Source organism: Cryptomeria japonica, chromosome 10, assembly GCF_030272615.1.
Source record: "Cryptomeria japonica chromosome 10, Sugi_1.0, whole genome shotgun sequence".
Classification (NCBI taxonomy): domain Eukaryota; kingdom Viridiplantae; phylum Streptophyta; class Pinopsida; order Cupressales; family Cupressaceae; genus Cryptomeria; species Cryptomeria japonica.
The window spans coordinates 689,501,200-689,517,744 of NC_081414.1; the positions used below are offsets into that span (position 1 = coordinate 689,501,200).

General features: G+C 35.0%; 1 protein-coding gene across 3 annotated transcripts in view; it reads left to right on the forward strand.

The window, feature by feature from the left end:
• LOC131076577 (uncharacterized) overlaps positions 1-16,545 on the forward strand; it is a 56,559-nt gene that overhangs the window by 15,202 nt on the left and 24,812 nt on the right. For all 3 annotated transcript variants that reach the window (XR_009113406.2, XR_009113407.2, XM_058013820.2), the window contains exons 10-11: positions 4,995-5,183; positions 8,289-8,470. Coding sequence is in view for 1 of the 3 variants with exons in the window: in XM_058013820.2 (XP_057869803.2) it covers positions 4,995-5,183; positions 8,289-8,470 (371 nt within the window). In the remaining 2 variants the exon portion in view is untranslated. The remainder of the gene's footprint in view (positions 1-4,994; positions 5,184-8,288; positions 8,471-16,545) is intronic.

Here is a 16,545-nt window from a genome sequence, read left to right on the forward strand (position 1 = left end):
AAACTATTATACAAGTAGACAGTGCATAAGATTTATATTTACAAAAACCAAGCATATTATCGAATGTTTGTAGCGAAAGATAATTAACTAGTTATTTACAAAACAAAATAAGATAAGTGTTGCTTTGAATATTATAAATATGTTGGAAATTTAAAAAGAATTTAGCAATGCAAAGAAATCAATGTACAAATTATTTGTCAATGTAATGTTGAGAGTTTTGAGTGAAATGAAGAACTAAATTATTAAAGATACATTTGATGTGGTTAAGGTTTCCAGACATTGAAAAATATCGAATTGTTGTGACATGATAGTCTAATATTGTCAAAATAGAGTCAAAATATGCCAACGAAAATAAACATGGTTCAGCAAGGTTTTGGAAAGGGGGGACTTAGGGACAAATTTTGAGGACGGGTGGAATTTTTTTCACAATTTGGGGATGGTGGTCTAAATATAATATAATATTTGAAAATTAACTTAAAATGTATAAGAAATTAGAAATGGGGGGAGGTATTATGGAAATGCTAGCTGTGATGTGGTACCTTATAAGAGGAAGAGGGGGCAGATGATCAAAGAAAATGAAATGGGCAATGTGATTTATGTATGATATAAAAAAATAAAACATAAACTTACGGTAGAATCCAAAATTCAAATCCACAGAAAACTTGTCTGGTATTAAAAGCTAATTGAATGGAATAAACATAAACCTAAAACTTTGGCAAAACCCCATATTCAGATCTGCATAAGACATGTTATGTACTGGAAGAGCCACAGAATCTGTTGTATACAACTATTTTAGTGGCTTCAGGATTTTTCTCCTCTCTCTCTGGTGCCTGTTTTGGGGGAGCCTTTTTGTTCTCTTCTGTGGCAGGTCCTGGAAAAACTACGTGTATGAAAAAGACTGCTGACAAGTGACTTGAAAGACAACAGCTGTCAAAAGGGTTCTTTGCATGAGATTTTATACCTCGCAAGACACTTCTAGAAACATACTAGAAACATACTGTAAAGCACATCTTGGTATGAACCGGAAAATTAAATGGAGAAATGGAAAGAAGGGTTTCTCAATGCAACTATGCTAAATTTTCCCAATTATCAGATGTTTTGTTCTCAATCTATGCTCTTTGAAATTAGAGGGTGCTTATATAAAAATTGTCTTATATTGTTGTTCTCCTTTTGGCCATTCTGTTAGAATTTACTATTCAGCGATCCAATCATCTAAACGACGACTAAACTCTGAGCATTGTGTGTTTCTAATTGTTACCTTTTTTCCTTCTCTAGCTACTACTCAAAACACTCACTGTGTAGATAGAGTGAAGGATGGAATAGATGCTGACTGAAACTTATTAATCAAATTGAGGACAAACAATTATCAGGTATGGTACACAGTTGCCATTACAACATCGTTCTCAAGATTTTCTCCATTTCTTCTTTTCAATGTGGATTTTGATGTCATTTTATTTCAGAATGACCAAAATGGTCTTTAAGTAACATCTATACATCTTTCTCCTTATATTAATTATTACGTTTCATACACCCTGCCTTTTTAAATATACAATTACATTAACAACCCGTTGAAATGGGTTAGTATGAAAAGAAAGACATGAATCATTAAACCTGAGACAATCTGTTTCCTCCTAAACTTTAAATTCTATCTAATTTTCAAGAAAGAGTTAGAGTTAACCACAAACAGAATTTCATGGCTAAGATCTACAAAAACTGGATTCACATAAACTATAAAAAGGCAAACACTTTTTTGAAACAAACTGTGAATTGGTTCATTCTATCCCCCAAATCCCAAAAATTAAATTCGCTACACTCCCAGATAAATAATTGAAGAAGAACACAAAATTTACAATTTCAGCTGATCTAATAAAACTACTTGCATTTTACATAGTCCTTGCAAAAAAATGTTGGTTTTCCAGTTAAAATACTCGACTAAAGGTAAAAAGTAAAAATTAAGCTATAAGTTTTCCCTGATGTTATTAATCCCATCTCCCAAACAAAATCGTAGCTGAAAGATGACGATAAGCTGAATTCCAATTCAAAGTGACATTAGGTTCTAAGATTCTTATTCCTATGAGCTTCCCAAATGGGAAAAATCTCGGATCTCACAAAATTTCAGATGCATTTTAAGGAAAAAAATATTGGGCATAAATTGGTAGGCAAATCATAAGCAGAGAAGATGGGGTTCAAACAGTATATGAAATGGAGCAACACCGTAACAAACAAATCTGTGCGGACATTACGACATAAGACTGATAGCATTTTATTCTATGCTTGAATGCAATTGATTTCATAACCCTCATGAATATCAGTGAGAGCTTTCAAACTTAAAAAGCATAGCCAAGGAAAAATAAATAAATAAATCTTGCCACTATAAGTGCAACGAAACCCCAAGAGCTGTCAAACCAGATGCCAATAGACAGAACTGGTATTGATGTTTACGAATTAGTAAAACAGAGACTACAATTTTCGCCTACACTCCAATGCAATTGACAGAGAGGGGGAGAAAATATAGCTTACATACCTCAAAATTTTGATCCCATACAATGAGGTCAAACAGGAAGTAAAATTTTACAAAGAAATAAAAAAAGGTTGTCCTAGATGATGTGCCAATCTGCAACTGTCTTCCAACTGGACTCAGATACATTACAATAGGAACAAATAGTGAAAGAAACCACAAGTATGACAATAAAATTATTTATTTTGTTCTCGTCTATCACAATGCATTAACAATTTCAAGTTTGCAGAACAAATAGTGAAAAAAATCACACAAACAAAAGCAGTGTCCATTTGGGGATTTTTCCAATTCAGTAGCTCGGGCTTACAAAAATATTTTTAAAAAAGTAAGGCAATAATTAGTACAATTAAACAAGCAAGAAATAATTTTTTTTTCAGACATAAAGAGAAACAAAACTAACCAAATTTTTTCTTTCAGACATAAAGAGAAACAAAACAAACCAGTTTTTCTGATCTCACTTAAACTGTTATTGAAACTGCTTTTGAATCACTCTGAACATACTAATACTATTGCTCTGAACATAAATAATCAACAAGCACAACAATATGCAATCGTAGACAATATGCATTAAAACTGCATTCAATGAGACCAGATATGATAAGATATGCATTAAATGACAATGAGTTGTTCTAATATTTACACTCACATTACTTTGCATTTATCACAGTACTTTGCATTTAATAATATGCATTCCACAAAAGATTTCGCTAGATATCAATATTTTTGAATTCGGCGATGTAGATGATAAATATATTTGCACAAGACATTAGAAAACCATCTCAATTTTTTTCTGCTCACATTTGATTCGTCATTTTTTTTTATTTTGAAGAAAAAACAAAAAATACCCAGGAAAACATACACCCGCCAATCGGAAAAATCTAAAAAGATAGAGGAAATTGATTTTAATAAATAAATTACTCTCAACTATAAGAAACTATAGAATAAATTTTGACTCAGTTTTCGAGGCAAAAATTAATTGGCAAATTGAGAGAGACGAAAACATTAGTCTCCGCCTATAAATAGGCAGGACTAATAATATATTTAATGGTTGGTAAAGACAAACAGATTTGACATGCGTCAGATCTGGTCTGCCAATATGTATATAAATTGAAATGTAACCCATACGTATTGCAGTCTATAATAATATTATTATTAAATTCTGCATATAGACATTGTATCGGGTTTTATATATTAGGCATACGTATCAAGCACATCCCCTATGCATACCCCCAAAACAAAATGTTATTGCCTGTCCTCCTCTTATGAGCACAGACTATATAATTATTTCCCATCTATCTGATCATTGCCGGATCCTCCCTTCTTTTTTTCCTAATCTGTTATATTCTTTCTATAAATATCTGCCTTGGTGAATATCTCCTTCCAAATTGTCACAACCTTTCAAATAAGTCATATCTTCTCCTCCCTAGTATTCGCTCCTCTTTGGAAACTAATTAAAAGTTATGAACCATAGTAGCCTTGAGGAAGTATAGTAATGCATCCCTTTGGGGTGTATCATGGTAATCGCACCCTTTATAAGTTTATGGCTTACGATGTTAATTGTATGATTAACTTATTAACTTCTTCTTGTACGGAAATGGATCGTAATAAGCTAATGATCATTTTCGATAAGAATAAGTAGTGTCCATTGTCACATATAAGTATGACTAACCCCCGTTGTTTATGCGGATCATCCTCAGCTATTTGTTACGATATCATATTTGACCTAATCGAATGCCTTTAAGAAGATATTGATATAAGTATTTCTTAATTCGATACGCTGTTTGTGTATTACTAATTACAATCGTTGTTCTAACCATCCATTGAATAACTAATCAATTGATTATTTAGTCTGCTGATTACATTCATCCCATTGGCAGTGGTTATTGATATTGGTTTGGTCGACTGGATACTTGGTCTTCCTCAACATGAATTGACGTGATTAGCTGTAGTAGAAATTGTATCGCTACAGGAATATAAAGCTGAAATCCTGCAATCTTTATTTGCTATTTAACAATAACTCCAGTGTCAATATAGTAGCTATCTTGTATGTTATTTTGACATATAATATTTGTTTCAACAGCTCCCTTGAATACGAACACTTTCTTCAGTTTCCTTGATATCCCATGAATGCAGTATCTAAATACTTATATACTGATCTCTCTCATCCATGGTGAACTACTGCCGTGACTAATCAAGCGTGGCATAGTTGCTGCTGTCTTATGTTGTATTGGCTATTGACATTCTTAGTTCTATAAAGATAATACAAGGAGTTTCCTAAGTTAGCTACACAATATCTAACGAAATCTTGTTTTATATTGGAAATTTGATGGGGACATCACACATAAATTCATTGTGACTTCCTTACATAAGGTGTATATCATGGCAACCATAAATATCTATATTACAACATCTATTGCTATTAAAGCTTGATCATTCCTCACGCAATGATATTATTATTTATTTGATTTTGCCATAGGCTAAAACAAGCTTTAGAAATGGGACTGACGATGTGGATGCAACTGCTCGACTTCCACTTCTTAATGATGCATACTATCGGGATGCACTTTGTGAATATGGAGCCTATTTTGCCATTGCAAACAGAGTGGATCAAATACACAAGAATCCTTGGATTGGATTCCAATCTTGGCGAGCAGCTGGGAAAAAGGTAGGATTTAAATTACAAACGAGCTGTTAAATTTGTTAACTAGGTTTACATTTGTCTTTGTGTCTCATATATGCTTTATTCATTGTGGTTTTCTAGAATTTTCTTAATTGCTTTGATTTAAGGCTATTATTACTACAAATGCAAATCTTTGTATCCAGTGGATTAATTTACAAGCACTTAAGAAGTTAACTTTGATGCTAACAATTTCTTATCCTCTTTCCATCCATGTTAAACTCTTTCTACTCTTTCACATTGTAATTTGGTTGTCAAATTGTAAATGTCATTTTTAGTCTACATGCAATTCTATTTGATTTTGTGTCTTGATTTCTGTCTAAGCTTATGAAATATTCTCTGAACATACATGATTATGTTTGTAAGAAATGACTAAAATAAGTAGCCAACAGTTGATAAAGTACATAGGTAAACCTTCCACAAAGAGAAGAAACTAAAACCAATCACTATTAACTTTCACGAAACTTCTGTTCGATAATTCACTCTGGTTATTGAATTGATATAAATATCTTAAGAGAAGGCTTGACTACAATAATCATATCCCTCAACCCTCTAAATTCGTTTGAGTCCTTATCTTTCAAAAATGAATCTACATGTAAAGCATTCCTTGTAAAGTGTGTACTAATTTCTCTATATACCTTAAAAAATATCTAGTCTGAGTCTAAGATGCAACTGATTCTGGTATAGGTAAAATGCACTGTGTTTCATAGTTATAGGATTACAGACCTTCATGTTTGAATTGATTTAATGACATAATGTAAAAGCAGCTTAATGTGCTTGTTGCCAATTGGTCCCAAGGAGAGGGCTGTTGGTGTTGATGTGCTAGATCCATCCCTCTCAATAGGTACTGACATTGCCAATGGTTTGAGCATCATCCTATGTGGGTGCCCTTTTGCTTCTGGTTGTCATCTAAATAATGCTGATTGATTAAGACACTAATTAATACAGTGGCATGATTTTGTTCCATGTTAATAATCTCTTTCTTTGCGCCTGATTAAAATATGCCTCCAAAAAAAATTCTACTTTGTTTCTTATTCAGAAGACTTAATTTTATCTTATAGCACTGCTAAAAATTTCTAGGGAACACTTGAGCAATGAAAAGTGGGGTTGGTATATCCCTTCATGGAATACAATACTTCCTCATTGCAATACCAAAAAGAATTGTCTACCAACTAGAAAGGGCATTTATGAGGATACTCAACATGAAATTATGGGCGACACGTTTATATCAGGTGGATTGGTTGTCTAATTCCATCAACTCCAAATTGATTGATTTTTAATTATTTTGAGTATTAATTTCCTATTCTGGATCATATTTATTTTTACTAGCAATCTTTGTTACCACTAGATTTATTGCAGTATTCCATGGGTGCATGTCCTTGGGGGTTTGGTGTTGTCTTGGATGCCCCAGGGACTTGGGGACCTTTCAGAATTGGAGAGCTAAAAAAAGGTAAATTTTTTAATGGAAAATAACGCTAAAAACGCCCCAAAATCCAAAAGGGATAGAATTGTCATTGCAAATTTGCTCTTTAAAGTTCCTGTTTTGTTTAATTTCTTTAAGTAATATTAATTGCTTTCCCTCCACAGTCTCTACTCTGCGCCTTAAATCTGGGAATTTTTTTTGTGATGCTAGTCCCAAAAGCTTAGAGAAACAACGGTTTATTGTTTGAAATTGGGTCTAGGACAAAAGAAAACAGCTTATACACTAAAGCATTAAATTGAAAAAGTAGTATATCTATTGGGAATGCAATATAAAGAATATTATATAAGTGTAGGACGTTGAAAATATTAGCTTTTGAATGCCTCTCCCATTGTAAGATTAGACACGGGTATGATTATTTGTTTAGAGCAGTAGAAGTTTCATTATCGAGTTCATGTTTCTTTATGAATAAGGAGCCTAATGCTGCACAAGAAATATTTGCTGGATTTGAAGCATAGATGGAATGCATGTAGATAATATTACATTCTTTTTCTCTTCTTTTTGTCAATGAACATTACTGGATAGAAGTGTGGCTCATCCTTGTTGATACTCAGAAGTGCACGTGATATTGCCTTTTGCTTAGTGACTCAATGAACTATCTATTTTCCGATCGAGTAATATTGATGGTTCAAGATTCATATATCACACCATTGTTCTTGATGATTCCTCTAGTTTAGTAGCTTCTTCACTTGCATTATTCTTATTGAAGTTGAATATTATCTAGCTTTTTGCAGTGTAACCCATTATTGGACATTTTCAATAGATTACTTCTGTAAGACTGTATGTATCTGGTTGATATGTTTTACCTTGGCTGATGAATGTGTCTTCTGTTTTGATTGGTTTCAACTATGTATAATATAACTGTATCTTTACTTTACAGAACATTACTGTTTGATTTGTGATTTTTTTCGTACCTTTTGTTCTTTTACTACAAGTGCATTACACTAGTGATGTTATGTTTTCTCGGTACTTTTAGGTTTCAATATTATATATCCTTCTTGTTTCTTTATTTTTATCTTGGAATATGTAGGGTTTTATGTCACTTCTTATTCCTGACTTTCTCATTGATAATGTACATGAAGTTGATTCGTATAAAAGAACAAAGGTTCAAGTAAGTGGCAGTGCACTACAGTGCACTTGTTTATGTAATAGCTGCTCAAGTCAATTCTGGATTATTGCAAAGGGAAAGTTTTTAGACGGACAATTAATTTATAGGATTATTTAAAGAGATTGGAAATTGAAAATTGAAAATTGACTTATTGAAGGCGGCAAGATTTTAGATATGTAATATGTTAATGGGTTTTAATATTTAAAGAGAGATTGAAAATAAACTTTTAATGAGATTTAATATTTAATGAGAGTGAAAATTTGACTGTGCATATAGTGAGTTTCCAGTGCATTCTCCACGAAATTATCATAATTAATTAATAATTGCATTTAGACGTGTTGATTCTGGTTTGGCCTGTTATAAATTAGTAAAGCCATTAAGAGGTCACAAGATATGAACGAAAGTTTTGGAATGAAATTTGAAGTTCCTTGTATGTGCTAACGAAGCAGATACTAGTTGTATTGCATTTTTTTCTGCTGACTCTGCAAAAATTTCTTGTGTTTAGGTTTCTCTTTCTGCAGTTGCTGAAAAGGAATTGATAAATGCAGTTACAACAGCCAGGCATGGAAATGCTGTATACTTTTGGGTGCGGATGGACAAGAATGTTGGACATACTACACAAGGATCTGCCTTACAACAGAAAGATTTCTGGTCGTTTTGTGATGCCATTAATGCAGGGAATTGCAGGTACATCACAAAGCACAGAAACATTTACATAATCCGCATATTTTTTTCCGTCTTATTTTTGTTTATCTCTTCAGGTTCCCATCCCTTGACAAGTCCTGGTTTGCCCTCTTGCAGTTAAGTGTTTCCTTTGCATCTTATTTTGCTTTGCTTACATCATTATTGGATCAAGTTTAGTTCTTTCCTCGATCATCCCTTGCCCTTGCATTGTTGCTACAAAACCTCAGGTTATCCATCAATTGATTGCTAAGTTACCGGTTCGGGTTCGGGAGTGGGTTCGAGGACGTGAACCTGGTTCGTGGGTTTGGGCAAAATTTCTTTTTGCCTTTTGGGTTTGTGGGTTGGGTTTATCCGTATATATATATATATATATATATATATATATATATATATATATATATATATATATATATATATATATATATATATATATATGTATGTATATATATATATGTATGTATATATATGCAAAAATTTAAAGAAATTTACAAAATTACAAATCTAAATACATTTAATATTATGCTACTTCATCATTGATCAATGCCAAATGCCAATTCAATTGATAGTTCAGAATTTCAATAATATCATATTATGTCATATACTCATATGCCATATAATATATATCAATGTATCATAGATTCATATAGCAACAAGCGGATTAGGGTTTTTTTGCTTTAAAAAGGCAAAAAAAATAAAATTTTAATGTTTAAAAGTCACTTTAAGTGACTTAACCCAGCCGGCGAAATTGGATTCACTCGGGTTCACGCCTAGGTTCGCCTATGTCTGGACAGGGTTCACCCCAGGGGCCCTGGGTTCCCTGTGGGTTCATGTTGAACATGAACCCACAGGGAACCCAGGGCCCCTGGGGTGAACCCTGTTCGAACCAGTCACAAACCCAATGCAAACTAGGACCCATGCGGACTCGGTCTGTGTTAGGGGCTCTAGACAGGCGAACCCGGTAACTTAGATTGATTGTAATCTTCGTGATCTCTGCTATGGTTAACATGTCCACTAGAACACCATTGAATTGTTTTTCATCAAAACATATCATTGGATCATATATTGAGATGTTCACGAAGCCAAGGTCCAAGCCACCAAATATCTAAGTTATAATAAAAAAATATTAATGTTTTTTGCACTACTCACTACTATAAATTTACTTTCTCAAGTATTATTGAATTACTCAATTTGTATATTGATTGCCATGGTTACTAGAAAAGTTTTAAAACTCGGACTCGCCACGGACTCGGTAAACCAAAAAATTGGACTTGGACTCGGGCTCGTGAAAGACTCATGAAAGGACTCCAGAAAAAAAAACCCATAGTTTTACAAAAAAAACATAAAGAAATTAATGCATTTAGAGAACATAAGAGCCATAATCAAAACATTACACGTCATATGATCTCCAAACACTCAATATTTGAAATTTCATCATTCATACTCATAGTTTCAAACTTTAAAATGTATAATAGCAGCATAAGTTTATAAATGTTTACAAAATTACATATAATGATATGTCCAAATGTGAAAAACAACAATGAACAAACTAAAGAGAAGACTACATCTTCCTCTTCCCAGCTCTAGTGAAAACCAAGGGAGAGATAGGTCTAGTTCTAGGAGTCCGATGTGGCTTCTCCAGCTCACCAAAATTAGGTTGAGGGTAGCACCACTTGCTGGGGTCTGAGGGTGAGAGAGAGAGGGGTAGAGAGATAGGTCGAGATCTTGGGGAGAGAGGGAGATAGAGAGTGGTAGAGAGAGGGGATAGAGGAAGAGTGATAGGGAGATAGATGGGTTTAAAATTCGGGGCAGATAAAGTGAGTGAGATAGAGAGTGAAAGAATGCTAATAGGAGCCTACTGATTATTGAAATTTGATTGTCTGAAAAGTTTAAAAGATCTTCTAAAACCTAGAATTTGCATTATAACTCCTAGAGATCTGAAAGCACTCTCAAACATCTAAAGTATAAGAAACTTATACTTAAATGTTATATTTCATGTATATATTTTGATGAAGAGAATGAGGTTTTAAATTTCCTCTCCTCCTTCAAATCCTAAAAACCTGTTTTCACCAAGAAACAATGCCAAATGAGTGAAAAAAATGAAAAAAAACCACTTAAAATCATGGTTGGGTGTATTCCCTGAATCGTGCGAGTCTGAGTGAAAGACTCACGAGTCCGAGTGAAAGACTTGCGCTAGTCCACTAAAAAAACTCGCGAGTCTTTGGGATGGACTCGCCAGGACTCGGCTCACGAGTCCTTGGCGAGTTGACTAGGCCCGCCAATGGACTCGCGAGTCAGTGGTGAGTCCACGAGTTTTAAAACTATTTACTAGAGATGTGTCATTCTCTTTTTCATGCTTGCAATCCTTCCTGATCTAGGATCAAGGCCACTGTGTTAGTTGTTTGATTGCCTTCTTACTTTCATTCTTACAATGTAGGTTTTTGTGCATAAAAGAAAAAACCCAGAAATTTGTAAGAGTTCCTGAAAATATTATAATGGTCAAAACAGGTTATGTCCATTTAAATTAAGAGTACATGAAATAAAAAGGAACAAAGTCCCACAACTTGTAATTGGCCAAACAAAGGAACAAGGAGTAAATCAATCAGTAATGGTTCATGGGAGAACCCATAGTTGAAATTGCATAGCAGCAAAAATCTTTTGGGGAAGAAATTGGCAAACCAAAAGTATAAGATGAAAAATTGGTATTGAAATAGGAAAAATCGGGAAAAAAATATAAAAAAAAGTAGAAAAAAGGACAAAAGCTTGTTTTTGAAATTTGAAGGCATTTCCATAGCATAGAGATATAGAGAGCAAATAAAATTGAAAGTTTAGCCCATGAATTGTAGAATATAGATTTTTGTTGTTTATGTTCATATCACTGATTACATTGCATTACACAAAACATACTTCATAGTGCATTGACCTTTATTGCATAGGGATGAGCAATCGTTCCCATTGCATTGTTGTCTTTTTTTTGGATGTTTGCACTCAAAAATATTTGATAGGGGATGGTTTGGGGGACATTTTCAAGACATCATAGAACATCTTTGGTATAGGAACACATTCAAAAGGATAGGGGATGCATCCTCGAGGAACATAGGCAACGAGTTACTCTCCAAAAACTCACCATCAAGTTTTTAGTTTAGTTACTTTCCCAAGGGTTTTGTTTTGCAATTTAGCAAGTATTTGGGTGAGTTTTTGATATATAGTTACTACCATGGATTATGGTAATCTCATTTGGCCCTATCAACATATTTGCTAAGTTGTTAATGGTGCCTATCCCAACACCTACAAGTTGCACAAGGACAATAAGATGCACCTGTTCAAGTGACTATGTAGTCCCATTTATAGCAACTTAGTAGTGAAAGTTACCAACACCTTGTAGAAATTTGCAATTTGAATAATCATAAAGGAGGACTGTAAAAAGATGCAGGGTATGCTTGCTTCCTTAAGTGATTTCGAGTAATCTAAGGTTCTTTCTTTGCCCAGGTCCACATAACGTTTGTTGATCTCCTTCAAAGACTAATATTGCACAACCTATATAGTAATCCATTTTAAATGTATAGGAGTCATATACAAATCATATCGTTCTCTTATGCAAAAGGTGAAGCATTTTGGCACAAATAACAGTCTTTTGTGCAATTCACTTTTGTGGTGACACCTTTATGTTGACTAGGAAAAATTTACAGGCAACAAATAAGGCATCAAAGATCCACCTTTTTCAGAAAATCTTGGTACTGGTTACCTCAAGATTTTAAGAAGGAGGAATTTAATCTTTCTAGGAAGTAAATACTAATTAATAGCTTAAAGAGGATTTCTGAAGTTTTCAAATAAAGTAAGAATATTTCCTTATGTCCAAAGACTTGTTAGAGCTCTGGAATAAAATTTAATATTCCAAGTCCTACTTGATTCTAGTGTGGAAGTGCATAACAGCCCATAGCAAAAATTACAGAAGACCAAATTTCTTATAATCTATAAGCAAGATTATGAAGAATTTTAATGCTAACATTGAACAACAAAAGATAATAAAATTGAACAATTCTATTCTTTAAATTTTCCACAAACAATGGTACCCAAAAGTAATGGATTATCTGAGAAAATGACACTAGTTAATACAGCAATGAAGTTCTTTATTTGAATCCATATACGAAATTTAAAATAGTATATGTTCAAATCAATTTTTAAGCATAAATTGAAATGAGATATAAGAGAATATTTGTGTTTACTAAAACAATTGAATGACAAAAGAAAGGCCTTTGTACTAAAACAAAGTTTAGTCTAGCTAGAAACAAATGTCTCTCTTGCTCTCCTTTATTTCTCTTACAATAAGTACCTGCTTTTTTAATTTTAGATCCAAATTTCCCTTAGAAGAGAAATGAAAGAGTGTATCAAAGATTCCATGGAAAAGATTGGCAGGTAAATAATGGGCAAGAGTGTTCGTTACATTTGTGGACACCCTGCCTACTCTCTCAAACCCTTTCAACCAATTTGACCCACCACCCTTAACATATGCTTGGGGGCACATGGATGGTACATCTTAGAAGGTATTTGGGCACATGGATGGTACATCTTAGAAGGTATTTTTCCCTACATTACCCATTCCTAGGAATTTTGCTTGGATGGATCTTACTCTATTTTCATTTCTTTTTGAAAGGACCAAAAAGTATGCCTGCTGTTCTGTTCATGGAATGTATTGATTTTATTAAAAGAATAAAGATGTACATATATCATTCATGAAGACGATGTTTCTATTAAGAAACAATTGTAAACAGAAAAAAAATAGAAACTAACTAATAAGTACATTATATTACATTATTGACCATTAACTAATTAATTATAAAGATATTATTCTAATACCCTCCGTAATGGTCAATCTATTGACTAAACCAAGTTGCCCCCTAAATTTTACAAACTTGTAGGGGCTTTGAGACTTGGTGAGAATATCTGCTATGTGATCCTTTGTCGGAACATACAGCAACTAAAATGATCTGTCTTCAACTAGCTTCCAAATGAAGTGACAATGAAGTTCAACATGCTTGGTTCTCTCGTGGAAGACAGATTCTTGGCCAGTTTGAGAACCCCTTCATTGTCATAGTAAAGGGGAGTAGGACTTTCTTGAGACATCCACATGTTTGAAAGCATCCTCCGAAGCCAAACTGCTTCACAAGCTGCCTTAACTATTCCTCGATACTTTGCTTCGGTCGAGGAAAGAGCAATTGCCTGCTGCTTCTTGCTAGTCCATGTGATTGCATCAAATCTCAAACTGAAAACATACCCAATGATCAGCCTTGGGGGCTGTCATGAAGCGTGAAATGTAGCTCATTGCAAAACTGAGATCAGGACTAGTAGCAATAAGGTAGATGAGATTGCCCACCAGTTGCTTGAATGCCAGATTCATTCACCACAATTGAATCTGATTTGGCTGTCAACTTCAACCCTTTCTCCATAGGTGTGGATGCAGGTTTGCAGTCTTGCATCCAAAACTTGTACAACAGACCGCAGGCATACTTTGACCGAGATATGAAGATACTACCTTTAGTCTGCCAAACTTCAACACCTAATCAATAGTGCAAAAGTCCCAAGTCTATCATGTCAATGGATTGGCATAAACTCTGTTTGATTTGATCGATTAAAAATGTCAAACTACTAGTGATAATGAGGTCGTCAACATAGACAACAAGAATAAGAATATCACCACTAGCGTTTTTGACATACAGATTAAACTCAGATGGACTCCTTTGAAAGCCATGATCTATGAGGTACTTGTCGATTCTAATGTACCAAGCCCGAGGAGCCTGTTTCAGGCCATCCAGTGCTTTCACCAATCTACACACTTGGTGTTCTTTTCCAGCAACCTTGAACCCTAAGGCTATGTCATGTAGACTTCTTCTTACAACTCATCGTTGAGGAATGCACTCGTAACATCCATCTGATGGACTTTCCAACCAAATTGAGCTACTAAGGCAAGGGCGGTACTCATTTTGGGCCTTGGTTGGAGGAGAAAAAGTTTCCTCATAGTCAATGCCTTCCTTCTGTGAGAACCCCCTAGCAACGAGCCGAGCTTTGTACTTGTTAAGGGTTCCGTCAACTTTGTAGTTAACCTTATACACCCATTTGCAGCTAATGGGTTTCTTCCTTGGTGGAAGATCAGAGAGGACCCAAGTGTTGTTCTTCAAAAGACTCTGGCACTCAGCTTCCATACCCATTTCAGAGAGTATGTTTGGGGCTCAAAAACATTGTGAATGTTGGCCATGAGAGCAAAGTTGACTGTAGTTTGTTGCTTGCTCTTGTTTCTGAGAGATCTACCCTCGATGAGCTCATCAAGATGAAGATCACTTATGATCTTAGCACAACATTTAGGCCGGAGAGTAGAAGGATCAACATCAGATGCAAGAGGAATAATTGGAACTGGATCTGGAATAGGTTGAACAGGTGGAATATTGACATCATCTAGAGGCAATTCAGGTTGAGCATCATCAAATTCAGATTCTGTATCGTCCCTCCCATCAAATGAAGCTAATGGAAGACGAACTCCCAAATCAGTAGCCTTCAAAGGCTGATCCTTAGAATTTTACACAAACGAGGATAGCTGAAAAGGTCCTCGTTCTTCATCAAAGACAACATTGCGACTAAAGATGAGATAATCAGTTTCTACATCAATCAGTCGGTAAGCCTTGTGGTTGTCATTGTACCATGTGAACATAAGTTTCCGACTCTTGGAATCCAACTTGGAGCGCTTGGCATATGGAATCCAAACATATGCTAAAGAGCCAAAGACTTTCAGATGATTGATCCTAGGTTTGCGATTAGTCCAAGCTTCCTCAGAAGTCTTCCTCTTAACAGCCTGTGTGGGAGACCGATTAAGGAGATAGACTGCGGTGTATACTGTTTCTGCCCGATATTTCTTGGGAACACTCTTGTGTTCCAACATTGACCTAGCCATCTTAGTTATAGTGTGGTTGCAATGCTCTACAACGCCTTTTTGCTGAGGAGTGTAAGGTGTGATTAATTGGCATTTGATGCCATGGGTATCACAAAAGTTGGAGAAAGTGGTAGAACAAAACTCCCCCCCATTGTCTGACCTAAGAGTAACTATGGGACAGCCAAACTCTTTCTCTACTAAGGCCTTAAACTTCTGAAATACAGTAAACACATCTGATTTTTGTCTAAGAAAGTACACCCACATTTTATGACTGAAATCATCTACAAAAAGCAAGAAATACTTGGAACTAGTAACAGAAGGTGTATTCATTGGTCCACATACATAAATGTGAACCAACTATAGTACCTTGGAGGCTCACCGTGAGTCACCATCCTTGAATGGTGTCCTATGTTGCTTCCCAGCCTAACGAGCTCCACAAATTCACTGATTTTGAGTTTGAATCTCAGGTAAGCCATAAACTAAATTTTCTTGAACAAGCTGAGCAAGATAATGGATGTTCAGGTGGTCATGCCGCTGATGCCAGAGACTACTGATAGAAGATGATTTAGCTGCAACAACATGCTCCAGAGAATCACTTGTATCCACAAGTCTGTATAAACTATGATCCTCAATACCAACAACCACAGTAGTGCGAGTCGCATGATCAATAATCGAACACTTGTGTGAATTGAATGCCACCTTCAAGTTGAGGAGAGTGCCGCATAATCTGGCTTACAGAGAGAAGGTTTAGTTCCATTCCAAGACCGTAGCATACATTGAGGAATATGAGTACTGCATAATGTGGCTCACGGAGAGAAGGTTTAGTTCCATGCCAAGACCGTAGCATACATTGAGGAATATGAAATTCCTCCCACCAAACTGTATTTGAACGTGCCCTTTTTGACAATAGTGCACTCTTCACCTCCTCCAAAAATGACTTAATCAATGAAAGGTGAGAAGTCTGTGAACCAATCACGCCAATGAGTGAAGTGTCGAGATGCACTGGAGTCTATGTACCAAGCAGAAGGCTTCACATGATCTACAAGTCTTTTCACCATGAAAACATAAAATGCAGATTTTTTCTGCTCCGAGTGCTTTGCAACCTGGCCTTAGGCTAAGACCCTCCTTGCTTCCGTTGTTTAGAAGAAAAAACGATTTC